This window comes from Myxine glutinosa, chromosome 7 (assembly GCF_964187855.1).
Source record: "Myxine glutinosa chromosome 7, kmMyxGlut1.1, whole genome shotgun sequence".
In the NCBI taxonomy this organism is placed as follows: Eukaryota; Metazoa; Chordata; class Myxini; order Myxiniformes; family Myxinidae; genus Myxine; species Myxine glutinosa.
Genome location: NC_136267.1, coordinates 92714307 through 92737349, shown reverse-complemented (window position 1 = coordinate 92737349; position 23043 = coordinate 92714307). Strand labels below are relative to the sequence as shown.

The 23043-nt window shown below is 44.2% G+C and overlaps 1 protein-coding gene across 6 annotated transcripts in view; it reads right to left on the bottom strand.

Annotated features, from left to right (window-relative positions):
* The window catches only part of CUL2 (cullin 2), a 70590-nt gene that overhangs the window by 31918 nt on the left and 15629 nt on the right, over positions 1 to 23043 (bottom strand). For all 6 annotated transcript variants that reach the window (XM_078781993.1, XM_078781995.1, XM_068122710.2 and 3 more), the window contains 4 exons: positions 12876 to 12958; positions 11259 to 11355; positions 6270 to 6380; positions 5882 to 6044 (listed from right to left, as the gene is read on the bottom strand). In XM_078781993.1, the coding sequence (XP_078638119.1) occupies positions 5882 to 6044; positions 6270 to 6380; positions 11259 to 11355; positions 12876 to 12958 (454 nt within the window). The remainder of the gene's footprint in view (positions 1 to 5881; positions 6045 to 6269; positions 6381 to 11258; positions 11356 to 12875; positions 12959 to 23043) is intronic.

Below are 23043 nucleotides of genomic sequence, written 5' to 3'. Positions count from 1 at the left end.
GGACAGTACAACACACATATGAACAAAAGGTGGGAGCGAAGGGGAAGCCGTAGCCAGGAGGTACTCCTGGGAGTGAGGTGGAGAGAGGGCATTGCAGGGAGAGTGAGGAAGAGAGTTTTTGATAAAGATACAGTGCATTCAGAAAGTATTCAGACCCCTTCACTTTTTTCACATTTTGTTATGTTGCAGCCTTATGCTGAAATCGTTAAAATTCATTTTCCCCTCATCAATCTACACTTAATACCCCACAATGACAAAGAGAAAACAGGATTTTAGAAAGTTTTGCAAATTAATTAAAAAGAAAAAACTTAAATATCACATTTACGTAAGTATTCAGACCCTTTGCTATGACACTTGAAATTTAGCTCAGGTGCCTCCCATTTCTCATGATCATCATTGAGATGTTTCTACACCTTGATTTGAGTCCACCTGGGGTAAATTCAATTGATTGGACATGATTTGGTAAGGCACACACCTGTCTATTTAAGGTCTCACAGCTAAAAATGCATATCAGAGCAAAAACCAAGCCATGAGGTCAAAGGAACTGCCTGCAGAGCTCAGAGACAGGATTGTGTCGAGGGACAGATTTGGGGAAGCCTAAAAAAAATTTCTGCTGCATTGAAGGTTCCCAAAAGCACAGTGGCCTCCATAATTCTTAAATGGAAGAAGTTTGGAACAATCAGGACTCTTCCTAGAGCTGGCCGCCCGGCCAAACTGAGCAATCGGGGGAGAAGGGCCTTGGTAAGAGAGGTGACCAAGAACCCGGTGGTCACTCTGGCTGAGCTCCAGAGATCCTGTGTGGAGATGGGAGAAACTTCCAAAAGGACAACCATCACTGCAACACTCCACCGATCTGGGCTTTATGGCAGAGTGGCCAGACGGAAGCCTCTTCTCAGTGAAAGACACATGAAAGCCCGCTTGGAGTTTGCAAAAAAACACCTAAAGCACTCTCAGACTGTGAGAAACAAGATTCTGTGGGATTTTATTTAAGAATTTAAGAATTTAATAAGAATTTAAGAATTTAAGAATTTAAGAATAAAAAAATAAGAATTTAAGAATTATGGAATTATGCTCTTGGGAACCTTCAATGCAGCAGAATTTTTTTTGTCAGCTTCCCCAAATCTGTGCCTCGACACAATCCTGTCTCTGAGCTCTGCAGGCAGTTCCTTCGACCTCATGGCTTGGGTTTGCTCTGATATGCATTGTCAGCTGTGAGACCTTATATAGACAGGTGTGTACTTTTCCAAATCATGTCCAATCAATTGAATTTACCACAGGTGGACTCCAATCAAGGTGTAGAAACATCTCAAAGATGATCAAGAGAAATGGGAGGCACCTGAGCTAAATTTCAAGTGTCATAGCAAAGGTTCTGAATACTTATGTAAATGTGATATTTCAGTTTTATCTTTTTAATAAATTTGCAAAACTTTCTAAAATCCTGTTTTCTCTTTGTCATTATGGGGTATTGAGAGCCTGGTGTTGGCTTAGCGGTTCGGGTGCCGGCTTGGGATCCTAGGATCCTGGGTTTGAATCCCGGTCGATCGCTGAATTAACGCCAGGGTGGTTGACTCAGCCTGTCATCCTTCCGAGGTTGGCAAATTGAGTACCAGTTCACTGGTAATTCCGTGTATGTCGCAAGAGGCGACGAACAGGGTTGGCGGCAGGAAGGGCATCCGCCCATAAAACATTGCTTCAAAAAGGGGGCCACGGTGCCGAAAAAGGCCAACCCCTGCTCTGCAGGGAAAAATGGCCTCTAAAGGTGGTTGGTATTATGGGGTATTGAGTGTAGATTGATGAGGGAAAAAATGAATTTAAACGATTCCAGCATAAGGCTGCAACATAACGAAATGTTAAAAAAGTGATGGGGTCTGAATACTATCTGAATGCACTGTAGCTACCCCACCTCCAGGACAAGGCTCAGGTCTATCATACCATAAAACATGGTAACCTGGAGGGAGTAACCAGGGAGAGATATTAAGGACTCAGAGACATCTTGAAGGAGGAACGTTTCTGTTCAGCAGATCAAGTCTGGTTTGTCAAAAGCACCCTGTATGGAGGGATCAATCAGGTTTGAGCGAAGGCCCCGGATGTTTGAGGTCCACACCGTTAAGGAAGAGGAAGGGGAAGCATCAGATACAAGACAGGGGAGGGGAGGGGCAGGGCAAGATGAGGAAGAGGAGGAGGAGGTCAGAGCTATTGATAGTGTGTCAGAGATTTCAGAAGAGCTTGGAGAAAGGGAAGGATGAGGAGGACAAAAGGTTTGATGGTGATTGGATGAGGCACAGTGAGGTGTTGTTTGAGGGGGGGGGGGGGAAGAGCGAGGAAGAAGGTTGGAGGAGATGAAGGTAAGAGTTGGAAGGGAGAGGAAGCAGGGAGGATGCTTTGAGGAGGGGTGAGAGGGGAGAATTGGAGAAAAAAAGGAGATTGGGGAGTTTTGAAATGGAGGGGGGAGGGGGGAGTTTAGGAGGGGGGGAAGGGGGGAGCTTAGGAGGGGAGGGGCGAGGGGGAGTTTAGGAGGGGAGGGGCAAAGGGGGAGATTTGAAAGAAATGGGTGGGGGGGGGGGGGGGGTTGTTTAGGAGGGGAAGGATGAGTTTGGATTTTAGAAAGTGTTGGACGATTAATGGAAAACGAACATTGATTGAAAAATGAGTTTCTTGTGATTCTCAAGTCAGAGACCCGTTTGAAAACGTTGGAAGTGGGGTGGAATGCAGGTGAGTTTAGGGAAAGTAGGAGGGAAGAACTGTAAGCGATTGAATTTTTTTTTGAAATGAGATCTGGTGAGCAAATCGAAAACAACCTTTTAAAGAAGAAGAAGAAAAGTGTGTTATAATATTCAACAGAATACAACACTTCAGGGGAAAATTTGAACATTTTAAAACTAAACGATGAAAACTATCTGGGGAAATTCCCTAAATGAGGGCATGAAGGATTCCTAAGGGGGATTAAGGATTCCAGCACAGGTTCAGAAGCAGGAACAGAAGAATAGGAGATTGACAGGCAGAAGAGCAGAGACCGAAGGAACAGGGAGTTGTATAAGCAAATGTGTTAGTACGGGAGAGGCCTACTTTTTAAATTCTTCATTAATGTTTTTTTGAAGGTTAGGTGAAAGTGGATCAGAGGAAGAAGGATAAAGTTGAAGAAGTATCGTGAGAACCGGAATTGGAAAGGTGTCGGCTGGAGAGGATTGAGTTATGAAGGAAGGAGAGAAAAAAAAATGGGTGGGACGAAACACGTGGTCAAAGAACGAACGAAATTACTCCATTACTCCAAAACCATGAAACATAGCGGACCAAAGCTTTGTATGCATACCATGCAAACTCCAAGGGACTGCATTAAAGAAAACTAGGTGTGTGGGTGTGTTTAAAAATCCTTTTTGAAGATAATTTAGGGGATGCTCATCACAAAAAAGCGGCGGTGCACCATCTTGGTTTGCCCTTTGTCACATCGCTGGGTTCTTAAGCCGCCATTTTATTTGGCCTGCTCAAAAATCCCTCGCCTTGGAACCACGATGACCACTTACGGACTAATTAAATTATATAATCAAAATCTGGCTTCGGATTTGACGATCGCATCTCATGGACCGAATAAATGTTGAAATCTGGAGTGAAATCTGAAAATTTAAAGAAATCAGCGATCCTTACAATTAACCGTATTAATTTATTTAAGACAGGCTGTCGTCCCTCCTTCTGTTCTGTCATAATTCATACAGCCATAGGATAGGGCGTCAATCTATTGGGACCTGCGATACTTGTAGGAAACCCTAAGATTTAAACAATCTGTTTTTAAAATTCCCTCTATATGACAGACCCAGATTGAGTCCATTTCAAAGTATTAAAAAGGTGAGGTCGGCATGTCGGATCTGCCGAACATTGTTGGCCATTTGAACCAGAAGCATTCCCGAGTCTGCGAGGCAGTTCTGAGATTTAAAAAAACAAAGCGGGAAATCCATACAGCATTATGGATTACATAAAGGCGCCTTCGTTCACCGCTGTTATGTCTGGAGTGCGTGGCGCATATAGAGCCTTGTGGCTATGAAAACGCCATAAAAATACTTTAAAATAAGAAGACGACGAAAAAGATCCCCAAGCACTGTATCGATCGTAAGGATGAGCAGTTGCGATTGTTGGCAACTAACTGCTGTCGTGATTGAACGTGATTAAACGTGATTGCACTGTGCAAAGGGGCATTATGAACAATAGTGCCTGCACCGTGCACTATCAATTTCATTATTGAGAAGCGTTCATTCGGCAAACTTTACAACCCTTTAAAGTCATCAGTAAGTGTTTTCTTTTTTGTGTATGAAAAATATTATATATGAGCATCTAGGAAGCTATGTTAGCTAAGTGAGTGATTTCGAATTTTTACTTGAAATAATGACCGTTGTGTATGGTCTCAAGGTTGACGAGGGAAGCAACTTAAATGGCCACTGGTCACATTAAACAGGTGGCTGCTATGTAAAGAAGGATGACTTTGTGTAGGTTTTCTGTGTGGGGAATTTTTGTGGCTGTCATAGACAGGTGGTTGTTAACACAGGTTTGTTTGACTATACTTTCACATGATTCACAAGGACATTAGGAAACCATACCTGGACAGATAACACAGGATATCTCATTGAACAAAGGGTCAAATAATCACAGCACGTGGTCATAATCACAATTCGAGCCAAAATTGGTCTTTTTGACATCATAAGGAGCTTGCTTTGACATCACAATGTTTGGGTAGAGTGGTGGCTATTTGGTGAAGACACTGGAAGAACTGCCATGCCACTATTGCATTGTCGGTAAAAACCATACTGGCTCATTAACAACCCTAAGGGTGGGATAATCTGCCTGTAGGCCAGGTCTGCTCTACATCTGATGTCCGTACACTTACTGTAGTTGAATCTAATTCCCTTCCCTTGTTGCAAGCAGTTGTTCTGAATTACGAAGGGTCTGACTCTTCTGTATTTACAACACTAAATAAAACATAGGGGCAATACCCCTGACGCTCAGCTGGTAGAAAAAAACAGTATACTGCACTGACTAGAGGTATTTTAAACCAATTTCAATGGTTGCTAGAAGACAGGGCAGCATGTAGAATCATACTAACATAATCATAAGACTTTAAACAAACAACAAAAAAAATACTTATTTTGGGGGGCAACCCCGCCCTCCCCCCAACCCCGTACACCTCCTCAGACCCCAATTTTTCTAATGCCTTAAACAAACATTTGGTACATCACGGGTGATGAAGGTTGTGTTGAAGTTTCATCGAAATTGCGTGTGTAGTTTCTGAGAAGAAAGCAAATACCTATTTTGGGAGGCAACCCCCCCAGACCACCAAAGGGGCAGATTTTTTTCATGCCGTGAACAAACATTGGTACAACATGGGTGATGAAGGTTGTGGTCAAGTTTCATCGAAATCGTGTGTGTAGTTTCAGAGGAAAAAGCAAATATCTATTTGGGGGGGGGGGGGGGGGGGGGGGGGGGAGTGTGGGGGGGTGGGGGTCAAACCTCGATTAACTTTCACCCCGGTAAACCCCCTTAGACCCCGATTTTTAAAATCCCGTCAACAAACTTTAGTCACAACACAGCAAATATAATTTGTGCCAAATTTGGTCGCAATCCCATCAGCAGCTTCGGAGAAGAAGTTTCAAGGGTTTACGGACTGATGGACAGATTGTTGGACGGACTGATGACGTGCCATCGCATAAGCTCCCCCGAACTTCGTTCCAGGTGAGCTAAAAAGCAAAACGATCAAGCAAGCTCCATTCAAAATTTGACCCCACTTATTGAATCTGTAATCAAAATCACCTTAATTTAATGATTCCCTAAATTCATCTTTTCCCATCCACACAATGATGAGGGAATGGCAGGTAGGTCCTGTGTGGTTGGCACTTACCCTCTCTCAGCTCCTGCCGTACAATATTGTGACATTCCCCATGCAGGAAGTTCAGGTGGTCAGATACCATGCGCAGCTGGCACTCGCTTATCACCTTGCCGTATGAGCTTGGGTGGAGGTACTTGCGGCAGCGCACCTCCTCTTCCTTCAGACGTGCCAGCACCTGATGCCCACACATTTAATCCAAGTACCAAATATTACCCAATGAAAAGGCTCGAACCTTGAATCAAATACCATGACCTTGCCTATGGGGTGAACGCATACCTCTGACTCGTGTACCATGGCTCAGCCTGCCAAAATTATTCTAACAGACTCACTGAATAAGATAAGATGACGGAAGTGACGGATTATTATGGAAATAGTGTAATTGTTATGATTATTGACTCACCTGCTTCATGTACTGTGAGCAGTGATTTGCCTGCAGGAGTCGAGTTGCTTCCTGGTTGTAATATTCTCCAGTTTCTGTCAAAAAGTCACTTTCAAACACCTCCTGGTAAAACTGAGCAGCGTTTTACCGTTCACAACACCAAGGGGAGCACGGCAAAAAGGATAAGGAAACAAGGACATGTTAGGATGCAACGTGGAATAATTGAAAAGCATTCCTTTGGCGATTAAAATGTTCTTTCAGAGATGCGCAAGCAATTAAAGGATCACCTATTGTGAAATGAAATCTTACCTTGTCAATCTGAATCTCTCGACACAAAATGCTGATGTTCAAACTTTGGTTGCTTTAATTTTATGTTTCATTTAACACCGATGTTTCCTATCGTTTCCATATCATCACATCACTTGTTAATCGTTCTACATCCCAATTAACGCAAAGGATGGAGTGGGGAGAGAAGCTGATTACCACCGCCACCAAAGGTGGATGGAGGTTATGTTTTCACCCCTGTCTGTCTGGTTTGTCCGTTTGTTAACAAAATATCTCAAAAGGTTGTGGACGGATTCGGTAGAAATTTGGCAGAGATGTAGCGTATGTGACAAGGAAGAAATGATTAGATTTTAGTGAAGATCTGGATTCGGCTACTATAATTTTTTAACTGATTCTTCACTATTGGGAGATAGGGCCAAAAACGATACATACAGACTTGGCATTTAATATGGCATATTTTTTTTCTTGCCTTGGGTTTACTTTCTGAACTCAGTATATCAATCTGGTGAGTTTATTTTACCCTTCGGTGATGTCTTTGTTGAAAGAACCATGTCACTGATTGTCTTTCGCAGCAAGAAGTCAATAACAGGATTATATCACAGGTGGCATGACAAAATGTAAGGACAGGTACATTTGACGATTGGCTTCACAATCGGGTATATAAGGGTTGTTGCGTTCTGTATTAGTGGAAAACAACTGCTGCACGTCTACAAAAGTTATTGCCGCTTCCTCTGGAGATGGTCCGTCAACTTGACAATGCTGTTTGTCATGGAGTGGTGGCTTTACGAAATTCTGGCATGAAACAGCGTGCTATTGCTCGGCAGTATGGCATCACTCAAGGTCAGGTGTCACAGATCCTGAAACGAAATGCTCAGAGGGGTGTCCCTACTCCAATACCGAGGCCAGGACGTCCACGCAGAGCCACAAGGAGAGATGGTCGCCAGCTGCACCGGTTAGTCTGCAATGGCCGTACCAAGTCAGCTAATCGGCTTAGGGCTGAGTGGCAGCAACTGACAGATGTGCCTGTATCCAGAAGGCTAGTCAACCAACGACTGGTTCAAGCAGGCTATCGTGCCAGGCGTCCCCTGAGAAAGCCACGCCTGACCAGACAACACAGCCAGCGCCGATTGCAGTGGGCCAGAGAGCACCGTCAATGGCAGCCAGGACACTGGAATCACGTGACCTTCAGTGACGAGTCTAGATTTCTGGTCTATCGTCAAGATGGCCACGTCCGAGTGCGCAGACAAGTGCATGAAGCCCACAACGAAGATTGTATAGTGCCAAGAGTCCAAGCTGGAGGTGGTGGGGTGACCGTTTGGGCTGCTTTTCATGCAGGGGGCAAAACTGACCTGGTTGTTCTGAATGGAAACCTGAACCAGTTCAAGTACAGTGTCATTCTGGAAGAAACATTGCTTCCATTTGCTCGTGCAGCCTTTCGAGGAAACTTTGTCTTCCAAGATGACAATGCACGGCCTCATCGTGCTCGCATGATCCAACACTTTCTTGCTGACCTTGGTGTAGAGCATATGGAGTGGCCTGCCATGTCCCCGGATATGAATCTGATAGAGAACTTGTGGGCAGAATTAACGCGTCAAATCGACAACTTGGACCAGCAGCCGACCTCTGTGCGTGAATTGCAGCAGACTATTGTCACTGCATGGCAAGCAATTCCTGTCCAAACCTTGGCAAATCTCGTGAACAGCATGCCTCAACGTGTACGTGCTCTCCTGAATGCTGGTAGGGGTTACACGAAGTACTGAACTGTAATTTTACTGTCCATAATCCCAGTCATAATTTAGCTTTTGTTTTTGTTGAAAATTTTTTTGGCTGATGTGCAAAATAAAGAGATACTTCTGGAAAACGTTCAGAAGTTTAACACAGTACTGTCCGTGAATTGAGTTCGATATCAGTTTACATCACTTTCAAGGATCAATTTATTTGCTTCGAAATGTCAAATGTGGTTTTTGTTTCTTTTAAAGGTCACATAAACAAAATCTAGAATAATTTCAACATAATTCCAATGAACTTTTGGTTCTAAGTCATCTTGAAAAGTAAGTTCATCCCCACAAAAAAAATATTCCATATTAAATGCCAAGTCTGTAGTGGGATATCTCAAAAGGTTATGGATGGATTTGGACGAAACTTGTTGGACAGGTTGTGTGTGTGACAAGGAAGAATCGATTCAATTTTGCTGAAGATCCGGATCCGGATACAGCAAGTAAAATGTGTTAAATGATTCTTCACCAGTGAGTGATATAGCCAACAAGGTGGAGGCACAGTCGTGGCCGAAAATATTGCCACACTTGCACTTTTTCAAATAATGCACCATTTCTTCCAGAAAATTGCTGAAATTAAAAAATATTTTGGTATCCACATATGTATTTCTTTGGTTTGCAGTGGAACAAAACAAAAAAAGCTGAAAAAATTACCAAATCTTTGCTTATTCCACATAAAATCCTAAAATGGCCAGGACAATATTATTGGCACCTTTTAGAAGTTGTTAAAATAATTAGATTTCATGCAGGTGATTCTCCTTTACATTTGAATTGAACTCACCTGTGGTGAGTTGCAGGTGCCTGCAATATAAAAATCACTCATTCAACCAGTTTGAATAGTGTTGGTGTTGAGCCTGGTGTTGGCTTAGCGGTCAGGGTGCCGGCTTAGGATCCAAGGATCCTGGGTTCGAATCCCGGTCGATTGCTAAATTAACGCCAGGGGGGTTGACTCAGCCTGTCATCCTTCCGAGGTCGGCAAATTGAGTACCAATTCACTGGTAATTCCCTGTGTGTCGTAAAAAGGCGACAAACAGTGTTGGCGGCAGGAAGGGCATCCGGCCGTAAAACATCGCTTCAAAAAGGGGACCAAACAACAACAACCACGGTCACCGAAAAAGGCCAACCCCTGCTTTGCGGGGAAAAATGGCCTCTAAACGGTGGTTTTAACCAGTTTGAATAGAGAAAAGGAGTCATTCTGCTGTTTTGTGTCACTGTGTGTACTACAATGAGCATGGAAAAAAGAAAGAAAACCAGAGAATTGTTTGAGGAGGTCAGACACAAGATTGAAGCCAAGCAAAGACAATCTCAAGGCTACAAGTCCATCTCCAGAGACCTTAATGTTCCTGTGTCCACCCTACGCAATATTATCAGGAAGTATTTGGCCTATGGCACTGTAGCTAACCTCCCTCGACATGGCCGCAAGAGTAAACTTGATCAAAGATTGAAGCGAAGGATTGTTCAAATGGTGGAGAAAGCACCTCGATCAACTGCCAAACAGATTCAAGCTGACATTCAGACATAAGGTACGACAGTTTCAACTCGCACCACCCGTCACCAACTCAATGAAAGGGGGTTCTATTGTCGGAGACCCAGGAGGAACCCACTGCTCAGAAAGCCCAACTGGAGTTTTCCAAAACACACCTGAACAAGCCAAAATCCTTCTGGGAGCATGTCCTACGGACGGACGAGACCAAATTAGAGCTTTGTGGTTAAGCACATCATCTCTATGTTTACAGAAAACAAAATGAAGCCTTCAAAAAAAAGAACACCTTCCCTACAGTCAAACATGGAGGAGGTTCAGTGATGTTTTGAGGTTGCTGTGCTGCCACTGGCTGCCTTGAATGTGTGCATGGCATCAGGAAATCAAGAGATCACCAAGGCATTTTGGAGCGCAGTGTTCAACCCAGTGTCAGAAAGCTGGGGCTCCGTCGAATATCATGGGTCTTGCAGCAGGACAATGACCCCAAATACACTTCAAAAAGCACCCAAGAATGGTTCAAGACAAACCACTGGACTGTTCTGAAGTGGTCAGCAATGAGTCCAGATCTAAATCACATTGAACACATGTGGGGAGATCTGAAAACAGCAGTTGGGAAAAGGCACCCTTCAAATCTGGGAGAACTGGAGCAGTTTACACAAGAAGAGTGGGCCAAACTGCCAGTAGAGAGGTGTAGGAAGCTCATTCATGGCTATAGGAAGTGCTTGACTGCAGTTATTTTGTCCAAAGGCTGTGCCACCAAATATTAAGTCGAAGGTGTCAATAATTTTGTCAATGCCATTTCTTTTTATTTTCTGATTTAAAAGGATATATTAAGTTCTGAATCAAAAACAAAGGTTCTGTAATATTAACAGTGAAATAAAGAATTGTGGAGACCAAATAGTTTTGTCAATTTCTACTTATTTTTAGAGAAAATTGCGAGTTATTTGAAAAAAGTGCAAGCATGCCATTATTTTTTGGCAACAACTGTATGCTCTCGACTGAGTGCCGTTCTTGTTTATATTATTTAATTAAATCGCTGCACAATATAAAACCTTTGGCTATGAGAATTTGCTTGAGCTTAAGCGTTTATTTTCACCAAATGTGATACAGATTATTTCATGATGAAAAGCTGATGGCACAATTAACAAATATGACAAACAAGACAGAAATAGCAAGTGTGAAATCATCAGGCGAATGCGTATTTGACCGGGATTCAAACACGAACTCCGCTTGCTGGTAGCATATACGATAACCGGCTTCACGCCCCTTCCAAAAGACAGCACACCCATCAACTGAGCACTGTGGTCACATTTGATAGTCGGGTTGGGAATCGAACCCAATCTAGACAACTCAGTGGGAAGTACGAGCTACCTCAGAGCCACCCTTTCAGAAAATAAAGTGCAACTTCTGAAACGGTGAGAAACAAAGGTCAAACACAGTAGAGCAGTTAATGAAAAAGCCATTCCGTACCTTGAGGGGAAACTTTTTTTTATATTGTTCAACGTGAACAAAAGAATCAATAATCCCGTGGATTATTTTCTGATTTGGACATTCTCCACACCGATCACTGCGAAGAGAACAGTGAAAAAATTCAGGATCCCTGTGTAAACTTTACAAAATAAAACAGGAAATAGTCAGATGAGTCAAGAATGAAGCAATTTGACAAATGTTTGGTGAAGGACCTAAACATCTGGAGCGATTATAAAAATGAGTTACAGGAAAGAAAACAATCCAACCATCACAAGTGGCACAAGACAAATTGCATGAGCCATGATAATGTGATGGCCACATCCCTGTAATGGACCATGGGAACTGTGATGTACGTGATTGGCAAAGGGCGGTGCTACCGGCATGAGATATCGGCCAGCGCAAATGAATTTACCACCGAGCACATGAACCAGGATGGCTGCCAATTACAGATTTGAACAGATGTTGACCCTTTGGTTCAGGATGCCTGTCTGCCACAGTCTCGATGCATTAATGTGTTCAAATAATATATCGTTTTGAAAATATCAGATGACATTTGGCTTTACGTAAACAACAATGTCAATATGGGTCTTATAAGGCTGATAAAATTAAAGGTCGCCAAAGCAAATATTATCAATCCATTGTGCTCAACAAACATCTGATATAGTCAAGTTACGCTATAGTCTATAGTTTAGTCTATAGTTACGCTATAGTTACGATATAGTCAAGTCAAGTTACGTCACGCTGTGCATGGCACTCTGTGACCGCCGTTGCGGTGCAATGCTTTGCGGGCAAATCGTTTTTATGCCATGGTATGTCATATTTTGGACTTAACCACTCTTCATGACTGATCATGTGACATCTACACACTCATGGCTACCACCGAGACGGATCCTGGTTTCACGTGAGTAATATTTACCATATTTGCTCGATTTTTGAAACCGATGCATGCAAATATCGTGTCTATACCACACCTAAAATATTTTTTAGAAAGAATAAGCACATCTCCCCTTTGAAAGTGCCCCCTGAAGTGTGTCCAGGTGGAATTTCTAAGTCGTAGGTCTTAGCAACTCTCAGCAATCTTTTACCGCATGGATTTATCTCGAGTATTTACTAAACTGTGCTAAGTTGAAGTTGCGTACATATTTCAGCAGTTTTCAATGTAAATCGGTGTAATGTAACCTCCCCCCTCCCCTACCCCTCCCCCCCCTACCCCTACCCCCTCCCATCCCTCACCCTCCACCCCTTACCCCTCCCCTCCCCCCTTCCCCTCCCCTCTCCCCCCTCCCACCCATTCCCATCCCTCACCCTCCCCATCCCCTCCTCTTCTCCCCTCTCCCACCCCTTCCCATCCCTCACCCTCCCCATCCCCCCCTCTTCTCCCCTCTCCCCCCTCCCACCCCTTCCCATCCCTCACCCTCCCCCCCACTTCTCCCCTCCCCCCCGTTCCCCTCCCCTCCCCTCCCCCGCCCGGAAATGCCGGGTACTTCTGCTAGTAGTATATAAACCCTAGTCACTCCTCTTCCTCTTGCAAGGAATACTATTACTCTCTCCACTTCACTTCATCAAATCCACCCACCCCCACCCAATTCCAGACATCTACTCCTCACAATAACTCACCTTTTTATTTCTCGCAGCAACAAGTGAACAATATTCCTCTTGAGGAGCTCAATCATCAACCTCCGCCAGATATCGAGAGCAAGCTGTTCAGGCAGAGGTGAAGTGGAGGTGGGGAGTAAGAGTAACAGGAGGAAAAGATAAACATGAACTACAGGAAAGATAAACATCACAGTGCGGTAATCCTTATCCTGATGAAGCAGCTCTTACACAGAAGAAAGGAAGGAAGAACTAGAATGGCACTCCACGGCACCAGGCAGAACAGTTTACGTTTTGCAATCCAATGATAGGCCAGATCTGGATCGGGACCTGAACCAAAATCAAATTGGCTTGTTGTTGTCGCCTTAGCAACTCACCTACCTAGTTTTGCCACAAGTCGTCCACAACTTTTTGAAATATTGTGCTATACTGCATATCGTTTTTGGTTCCATCTCTCAATGGTGAAGAATCACTTGAGAAATAAATAAAAAACTCGGATCCGGATCTTCACCAAAACAATCAATCCTTGTCACACATCCAACCTGTCCAACAAGTTTGCCCGAATCCATTCATAAGTTTTTGAGATATCGTACTCACAGACCAACAGACACACAACACCACAACATGCATTTTAAGGCCATTTTCCCTGCTAGAGCGGGGGTTAGCCTTGCAGTCCCCATGACATTCTTCTCCATCTTGCCCTATTTTCTGCATCTCTCCTTGTTAACCCCCTTGCCCGCATTTCTTCTTCCACCATCTTTAGCCAAGTCTTTCTCGGTCTTCCCCGTCCTCTACTTCCTTCTACATTCATTTCCATCACTCTTCTCAACCAGTCACTTTCATCCTTCCTCAACACATGACCAAACCATCTCAACCTGTTCCTCTTCACAGCATCAATCACAGGCTCTATTCCCATCATTTTTCGCAATTCATCATTTGTCTTCCTCTCTCTCAACGATACTCCGCACATCCATCGAACCATTCGCATTTCCACCCTTTCCAGCCTTCGTTGCTGCTCTACGTTCATAACCCATGTCTCGCTCCCATAAATCATAACACTTCTCACACATGCAGCATACACCTTTCCCTTCAGCTTCAACGACACTCCCCTCCTCATCAGCACGCTACTCAGTTCCCGAAACTTCTTCCATGCACATCTCACTCGAGCAACCGTTGCCGAGTCTGATCCACCTTCTCCATTCAGCATGTCTCCGAGGTAGCAAAATGTTTTCACACCTTCCAGCTTCACGCCATCTCCAAGATCCAACTCAACATTTCCTCCGTCTGCAGCTCCCTCTGTGCACACCTTACATTTGAATGTAGCTGCCACACTGGTTAATGACCCTCTCAGACCGCTACATTTTTGATGAGCCCACTCAGCGCACATTGTACATTGAATGGAGTTCACTCCGACACCCTTCCTGCACACAGCACATGGCCACTTCCCAGTTCTTTCCACCTCACCACATGCTTTACCACTTGCCATCACCTACGTCTTTCCTATATTCACCTTCAGACCTTTTGTCTCCATACATTCCTTCCACTTGTTCATCTTTTCCTTCAGTCCATCCATACTTTCCGCAATCAACACCAGATCATCTGCAAACAACAACTCCCACGGGAAACCCTCCTCTACGTTCTGAGCCAGCACCTCCATCACAGCTACAAATAGCAGTGGACTTAGTACCGACCCCTGATGCACTCCCACCTTCACCTCAAACTCATCACTGTTCCCGTCCTTCGTCCTCACAGCTGCGCGCGCTCTTTTGTACATTACCATCACTACTCTGATCAACCATTCCTCCACTCCTAACTTCCTCATTGCCCATGTCAATACTTTGTGTGGAACCCTATCGAATGCTTTCTCCAGATCAACAAACCCAAGAAACAACTTCTTCCTCTTCTCCATGTACTTCTCCTGCAACTGCCTCACAATAAAAAGCGCGTCTGTCGTTCCTCTTCCTGGCATAAATCCAAACTGCATTTCGTTCATCTTCACTTTCTTCCTAATCCTCCTCTCCAACACCCTTTCCAATACCATCATTCCATGCTCCAATAACTTTATCGCTCGGTACGAGCCACACTCTAGAGGGTCACCTTTCCCCTTGTATAGAGGGACGAGGGTACTCAGTGCCCAATCCACTGGAATGCGGTCTTCTTTCACCGCCAGATTACAGATCTCTGTCATTCTCTTCACACCCCAACTTCCTGCTGCCTTCAACATATCTCCCACAACTCCCGTCGGCCCTCCCGCTTTTCTACTCTTCATTGCTTTTATCGCTTCCTCAACTTCCTTCTCAGTTATCTTCTCTGCCGGTCCTAAAACTGGGTTACTCTCTATGTTGCCATCCCATTCATTCTATGTATTCAACAGCATTTCCATATACGTAGTGTGTTCAAAAAGTATCCGACCTTTGTTCATAAAAGATACTCGCATCCAGATAAAAAATTTTTTATAATAATCTCGTTCAAAGTAGTCCCCTTGGGCTGCCACACACTTCTCCCAACGGTTCTGCCACTGTCGGAAGCAGCGCTGGAACGCCTCTTTTGGGATGGCGCGCAGCTGGTCCGTCGCATTCCGCATGATGTCTTCTCTGGAGTCGAAGAAGACGGTCAGCATGACTTTGACATTGCTGCGGACCTGCCTTGCTTTTTTTGGCCTCGGGGATGTTGGATGCTTCCATTGTGATGACTGCAACTTGGTTTCTGGGTCGTACCCATAAACCCAGGACTCATCGCCAATGATCACTGTGTTGAGGAAGCTGGGATCGCTGTTCACAGTCTCCAGCATGTCCTGTGCGATCTCCAAACGGAGTTGCTTCTGCTCAATCGTTAGCAGCTTTGGTACGAACTTCGCTGAGATTCTCCTGAAGCCCAAATCCTCCTTCATAATGGAATGAACAGTGTTGAATCTTGCGGATCGTTTCCACTTGGGAATCGCCAAGCTTTACACAAAATTTGATGCAGTAGCGTTGTTCAAGTTTTTCCGTCATTTTGTCAAAAACGAAAATCCGACGGCGCTCACTTACATGTCCTCACTCATCGGCGGTCTGCCGTCGAATGACAGCTTCTGCAGGTGGGAATAAATTCACGCGTGCGCATTAGGATCGCCTACATACGTGCACCAATCAACGCCTCCCTAGCTTCTTTTTTTTTACGCACGAAAAATAAAGGTCGGATACTTTTTGAACACAGTAGTATCTTTTCCATCTTCCTTTAATTCCATCTGGGTCCACAACGATTTGTCCCACTTCATCCTTCAAGCAACGCACCCCCATCACATCACACCTCTCTTTCGCTATCTGCTTTGCAATCCTGAATCCTGCTCTCTGACCCTCTTCCGAATCCAAGCGTTCTCCGAACATTTTCCTACATGCCTCCTGCGCCTTTGCTACCTCTTTCTTTGCAGCCTTCTTGGCTGCCTTATAACTTTCATGCTCTGCTGTTTCTGCTCCCGTACCCTCCGCCTTCTGCCACTCCTTGAACTTCTTCCTCTTCTCGTCAATCCTCTTTCCAACTTCATCATCCCACCACCATGTTTCCGAGTGCCTCGGTGGTCCTTTTGTCCATCCACATACCTCCCCAACGGCTCCCAACAGACTAGCTTTCATTGACATCCAACCACTTTCAAGCTCAACCACATCATCCTCTGCCCTACTCAGCCTCTCTTTTAATGCCTCCCTTACTGTCACCTCTTTCAACCTCCACACCTTCATTCTCGGTTGGTACTTCACCCACCGAGCTCTCCTCGCACCTTTCACCCTTATGTCGTAGACAACCAAGTGGTGCTGTAAAACAGCCTCCTCCCCCGGGATCACCTTTGTGTCCCGGAGGTGCCCCCTATCTCGCCTACGCACCATCAGGTAGTCAACGGTTGTCGTCGAACCACCTGACGTGTATGTAACAAGCTTATTATCCTCTTTCTGGAACTGAGTATTACAAATCAACAAATCAGCTCCATCAGCAAACTCCAAAATCGTTTCACCTTCTCCATTTCTCACACCATATCCGTAACCCCCATGAACTCCCTCAAAACCATCCATACTCCTTCCCACATGTCCATTTAGGTCTTCTCCTACCACAACAACTTCCTCATCTTTCACGTTTTCCATCAGCTTCTCTATCGCACACCAGAACTTGTCCTTCTCTTCAACGCTCCGACCAACCTGCGGAGCATATCCTGAGATGACGTTCACCAAGAGCTTTCCAATCATCATTTTCACCATCATCAACCTATCACTCACTCTAGTCACACTCACCACACCGTCTACAAACTCCTCAGAAAACAGGACACCAACACCATTCACGCCCTCCAGGCACCCTTGCCACACAAACTTGTATTTCTGTCCCTGCGTACCCTTCACCATTCTCACACCACTTCCCTTCCATCTCGTCTCTTGCACACAACATATGTCCACTCTTCTTCTGACCAATACTTCCACCACTTCTCCTGATCTCCCTGTCATTGTGCCTACATTCCATGTCCCAAACTTCAGAAACCGATCTCCACTTCGGGCTGTACCCTGCCCATATGTAGTTGTAATTGTCATGGTTCTCTTTTTGAGGCAATGTTTTTTATGGCCGGATGCCCTTCCTGACGCCAACCCTCTTCGTCGTCTCTTACGACACGCAGGGATACGGTGTACCTATTCTAATCCAGGGTGCACACTGGGAAACGTTTAAAACATGGAAATTCTGGGCGAGGTGGGGGGGCACCACGGCTGCGGGGGCCCCGTCAGCACCACGCCACGTTTGCCCAGTCAGCACCACACCACGTTTGCCCGGTCAGCACCACGTTTGCCCGGTCAGCACCACACCACGTTTGCCCGGTCAACACCATGGCGGCCCGGTCAGCACCACACCACGTTTGCCCGGTCAGCACCACACCACGTTTGCCTGGTCAGCACCACAGCAGCCCGGTCAGCACCACACCCTTGGAAAGGACTTCGATGCTGTGGAGAGATCGAAGCAAGCCTCCTTGCTCGAGCGGACCGGAAGCGGCGCCAACAGAGAGACGTTTTTAAAAAACATACCCTTCATCCATCTCCAATGGCGGAGGTAATTAGCAGCAAAAAGGATAAAGGGCAAATGGAGAAGAAGAGATGGTGACAATAGAATTGCAGGTAAATAAATGTGTGGCATGGTGGAAACAAATGGGAAGTAATGGAAGAAAGCTTTGCAAATCCCAAGCATTCATTGCACTACAGACCGTGCACAACACTCAAGGGATCAAGAAGAACATAAGTTTCAAGAAACAGCCGATTGGCCACACTGGTGAGAAGAACACATGTAAGCATCATCAACAAGTGCAAAAAGTTCATACTGACTCTTTAATCAGCAAGTCGCCAAGGAAAAAAAGGTCACTCCGATTTAAACAAGAACGATTTATAAATGAACAACTTTTATAAGAACGAGCACATTAACCGTAGGATGATTAGGCCAAAACAAACACAAACACACACACGCACGCAATATTTTGAAACCTGGTAAGTCTACATTCTATCTTCTGAAACACACCCACGAGTGGAGATAGCATCCAACAACAGCAACTTGAACTGACATGCACTGTCAACTGTGGGACCTTATATAGAAAGGTGTGTTTCTTTCTAAATCATGAACTCCAATGAAGTTGACGAGACATCTCAAGGATGATCAAATGAAATTGGATGCACCTGAGCACAAATTGCAGTGTCATAGACAAAAGGGTTCAATACTTATCGACTCAAGACATTTCAGCTTTTCATGTTTATTTTGTAAAAATTTCAAAACAAAAAATTCCACTTCGACATTATGGGATATTATGTGCAGATCTGTGACAAAAAAACTCGATTTAATCCATTTTAAATTCAGGCTGTAACACAACAAAATGTGAAAAAGTCAAGGAGTGTGAATACTTCCTGAAGGCACTGTATGCATGTACTGTACTTTTAAAAATCTTTTTCTTGGCATATATGTACAACCCGAAGGCATCAATCCCCTCCCCACTTTAAGCTATCAAACCACGACCCACCACAACTCCTCAAACCCTTCAATCCCCCCCCTCAACCCCTCAAACTCCCCCTCCCTCCTCCCATTCCTAAAAGCAAGTGGGCATTCCCACATTGAAATAGCAGAATATTTAAAGCTTTCTGCTCCACAATCATGCTATCACCGTCTTCACAGAAACCAGTCTTGGCCGCCTGTCCAACTCAATTTTAAGAGAAAATAGCCGAAAATAATAACAAGGACCTGCATAACCTCCAAGGTGGAAGTGCTGCTTGAGAGAATGTCACATAGTTATTTGGGTGGTGCATAGACAACATACCGCTGCATCAATCGCTGAGACCCATCTTCACAAGGCCCATGATGCCTATCAGTTCAAAATCCTTTTATCTGTCCCTGGTCATTTTACACTGAAGGGAAAACTTATCGGGAACGCATGGCGATTGTGAATATGACAGCTCCGAAGAGTCTTTGGCTTCACATAGCACTTAATGCAGCGAACTGACAATGGGATCACACATAGCGACAAGCAGGGAATTGACGACCAAGAAAGAGGATAGAGAGGGAGAGAGTGAGAGAGAGAGAGGGTATGAAACACAGTAACCTACAATTTAGAGGGTTGTGTTAGGTTATATAGTTCTGTCAAGTCATGGCCAACTTTTGGTGACATTCATGATTAGATTTCTACAAACATCCCTATTCTGCATCCCTATGTTTCCCGAAGCTCCAGCAGACTCAGCTTGGCTGCAGCCTTTACCCCATCCATCCAGAACATGCAAGGTCTGCTTCTTGCTCTTCTTTCCTCATCCATACCCAGCATGGTTAACCTCTCCAGATTTACATTTTCTGCAAGCTTGATGTGTCCAAAGTATTACAGGTTCTGTTTTAGCATCAGCATTTCTAATGTATACATACGGTGGTCGAATTTATTCAAGCACAGATTTGTTTGTTGCGTCCTATATTTTTCATTGCCCACTGTCCATCCCAATGCTAGGCTGGATCTGAATCCGGATCATTCGTCCTTGTCACACACCAAAATCTAATCAGCTTGATCTTGTCACCTACCCAACTCATCCACTAAATGACGTCACAATCCATCAACAACTTTTTTTAGATATCATGCTTTTTTTTTAATTATATATATATATATATATATATATATATATATATATATATATATATATATATATATATATATATATATATATATATATATAATCAACGAACATAACAGCGTGACGAGCGCTGTCCCGATCTCCTGTGGACCGAAGTCCTAGACCAAAGCGTCACCTGTTGACAGAGTGGCCGGGCTGAAGCCTCCAGAAGACCCTTTGGGTCGGAGGTGACGCTTTGGTCTAGGACTTCGGTCCACAGGAGATCGGGACAGCGCTCGTCACGCTGTTATGTTCGTTGATTATTATCCCCGCCGATCGCACCGCACCCCCTGGTTTTGGTTTGCACTGGTGGGAACGATGGTCTGTGTGGCAGACAGGCTGTTGGTTCCTTGCGGGTTATGCGGTATTTACCGTGTGAGACATAATTCGTGGCTGGTGCTCACCATTAAAGCTAGGAGGTGCCTTGATCATATATATATATACATACAGTACACGAGAAACTGCGTCACCAAGCATATAAATTATTACCAATCATGTTGTTTATTTTTGAACGTCTGAACCTTGTGAGCGGAATATCTTGAAAAATAAGCGAAGTACCAACTTCTAATCTGGTGTGTGGGTGTATCTACGCAGAAGGAAGAACGCTATTGAATATTGAGTCGCCACGTCAAAATCCAAGATGGCCGCCTTGCGTCATCCACTTTGTCAACTCACATCACTTCACCGACGGGAGACCTAGGCGTAACGCTTGTTTTTTTTAAGTTACAGATTCGGATGAAACGGTGGTGGTTTAGGTATTCTATTAGCCAATTGATAAATTATAAAATTAATTTATTATTATTATTTATTTATTTTCATTATTAATCATTTATTTATTTTATTTCTCATCTGGGCAATATCTCAGGCACCTTTTGAGCGAGGAAGCTGATATTTGGACATCACAGTGACCAAGTGATGTGGCTATAAAGGATATTTTTGATTTATTGATTAATTAATTCATTATTTATTGATTAATCAATTAATTCTTTAACTTTTACGCTTAATGATTTATTTAATTAATTTTCAAAAGTTACAGCTTCGGATGAAGCAGTGGTGGTTTAGGTGTGCTATTAGGCAATTATTGATTAAAAATATATTTCATGATTATTGTTTATTGATTTTAATTATGCAATTAATTAATCAATTACTCTTCACCTCTCCCTCCCAATACAGCCTGGTGTTAGCTTAGTGGTTAGGCTGCCGGCTTGGGATCCTAGGATCCTGGGTTCGAATCCCAGTCGATCACTGAATTAACGCCAGGGTGGTTGACTCAGCCTGTCATCCTTCCGAGGTCGGCAAATTGAGTACCAGTTCACTGGTAATTCCCTGTGTGTCGCAAGGGGCGACCAACAGGGTTGGCGGCAGGAAGGGCATCCGGCCATAAAACATTGCTTCAAAAAGGGGCCACGGTGCCCAAAAAAGGCCAACCCCTGCTCTGCGGGGAAAAATGGCCTCTAAAGGTGGTTCTTCTTCTTTCATGTTGTTTATTTTTCATCGATTTATTTGAATTATGCTCCGTTTTGTTTGATTCAACGTGTGATTTATCAGTTGTTTTGATGTAACAGCCCATGGTGTGGTTTCAGTGGTGCAATGGTTTTGATGTACGGTTTAAATTTGAATGGCACGAGTTGTTCCAGAATGGCATCGATTGGTGGTTCGGTGTCCCCACCCCCCTTTTTCCCTTATATAAGAGAGGATATAGAGTTGTTGTGCTTTACTCTTGAGAAAGGTCAGTGGATGCACGGAAGCCAAACAGTTCAATCTTGGTTCCATCAGCCCACAGAATCTTGTTTCTCATAGTCTGAGAGTCCTTTAGGTGATTTTTTGCAAACTCCAAGCAGGCTTTCATGTGTCTTTCACTGAGGAGAGGCTTCCGTCTGGCCACTCTGCCATAAAGCCCAGATCAGTGGAGTGTTGCAGTGATGGTTGTCCTTCTGGAAGTTTCTCCCATCTCCACACAGGATCTCTGGAGCTCAGCCAGAGTGACCATCGGGTTCTTGGTCACCTCTCTTACCAAGGCCATTCTCCCCCCGATTGCTCAATTTGGCCGGGCGGCCAGCTCTAGGAAGAGTCCTGATTGTTCCAAACTTCTTCCATTTAAGAATTATGGAGGCCTCTGTGCCCTTGGGAAACTTCGATGCAGCAGAATTTTTTTTGTAGGCTTCCACAGATCTGTGCCTCAACACAATCCTGTCTCTAAGCTCTGCAGGCAGTTCCTTCGACCTCATGGCTTGGTTTTTGCTCTGATATGCATTGTCAGCTGTGAGACCTTATATAGACAGGTGTGTGCCTTTCCAAATAATGTGCAATCAATTGAATTTACCACAGGTGGACTCCAATCAAGGTGTAGAAACATCTCAAAGATGATCAAGAGAAATGGAATGCACCTGAGCTAAATTTCAAGTGTCATAGCAAAGGGTATGGATACTTATGTCAATGTGATATTTCAGTTTTTTCTTTTTAATAAATTTGCAAAACTTTCTAAAATCCTGTTTTCTCTTTGTTATTATGGGGTGTTGAGTGAAGATTGATGAGGGAAAAAATGAATTTAAACGATTTCAGCATAAGGCAGCAACATAGCAAAATGTGAAAAAAGTGAAGGGGTCTGAATACTTTCTGAATGCACTCACTGTATGTCGTTTTTGGCCTCATCTCTCAATGGTGAAGAATCACTTTAAAATGATCGGATCCTGATCTTCACCAAATCTAATCAATTCGTTTTTGGCACACACCCAACCTCTCCATCAAATTTCGTCCGAATCAGTCCGTAACTTTTTGAGATATTCGGCTTACAGACAAAAAGACAGGGGTGAAAGCATCTTCACCTTCAGTGGCGGAGATAACAACAACAAACAACATGCATTTTAAGGCCATTTTCCCTGCTAGAGCGGGGGTTAGCCTTGCGCTCCCCATGACAATCTTCTCCATTTTGCCCTATTTTCTGCATCTCTCCTTGTTAACCCCCTTGCCCGCATTTCTTCTTCCACCATCTTTAGCCAAGTCTTTCTCGGTCTTCCCCGTCCTCTAATTCCTTCTACATTCATTTCCATCACTCT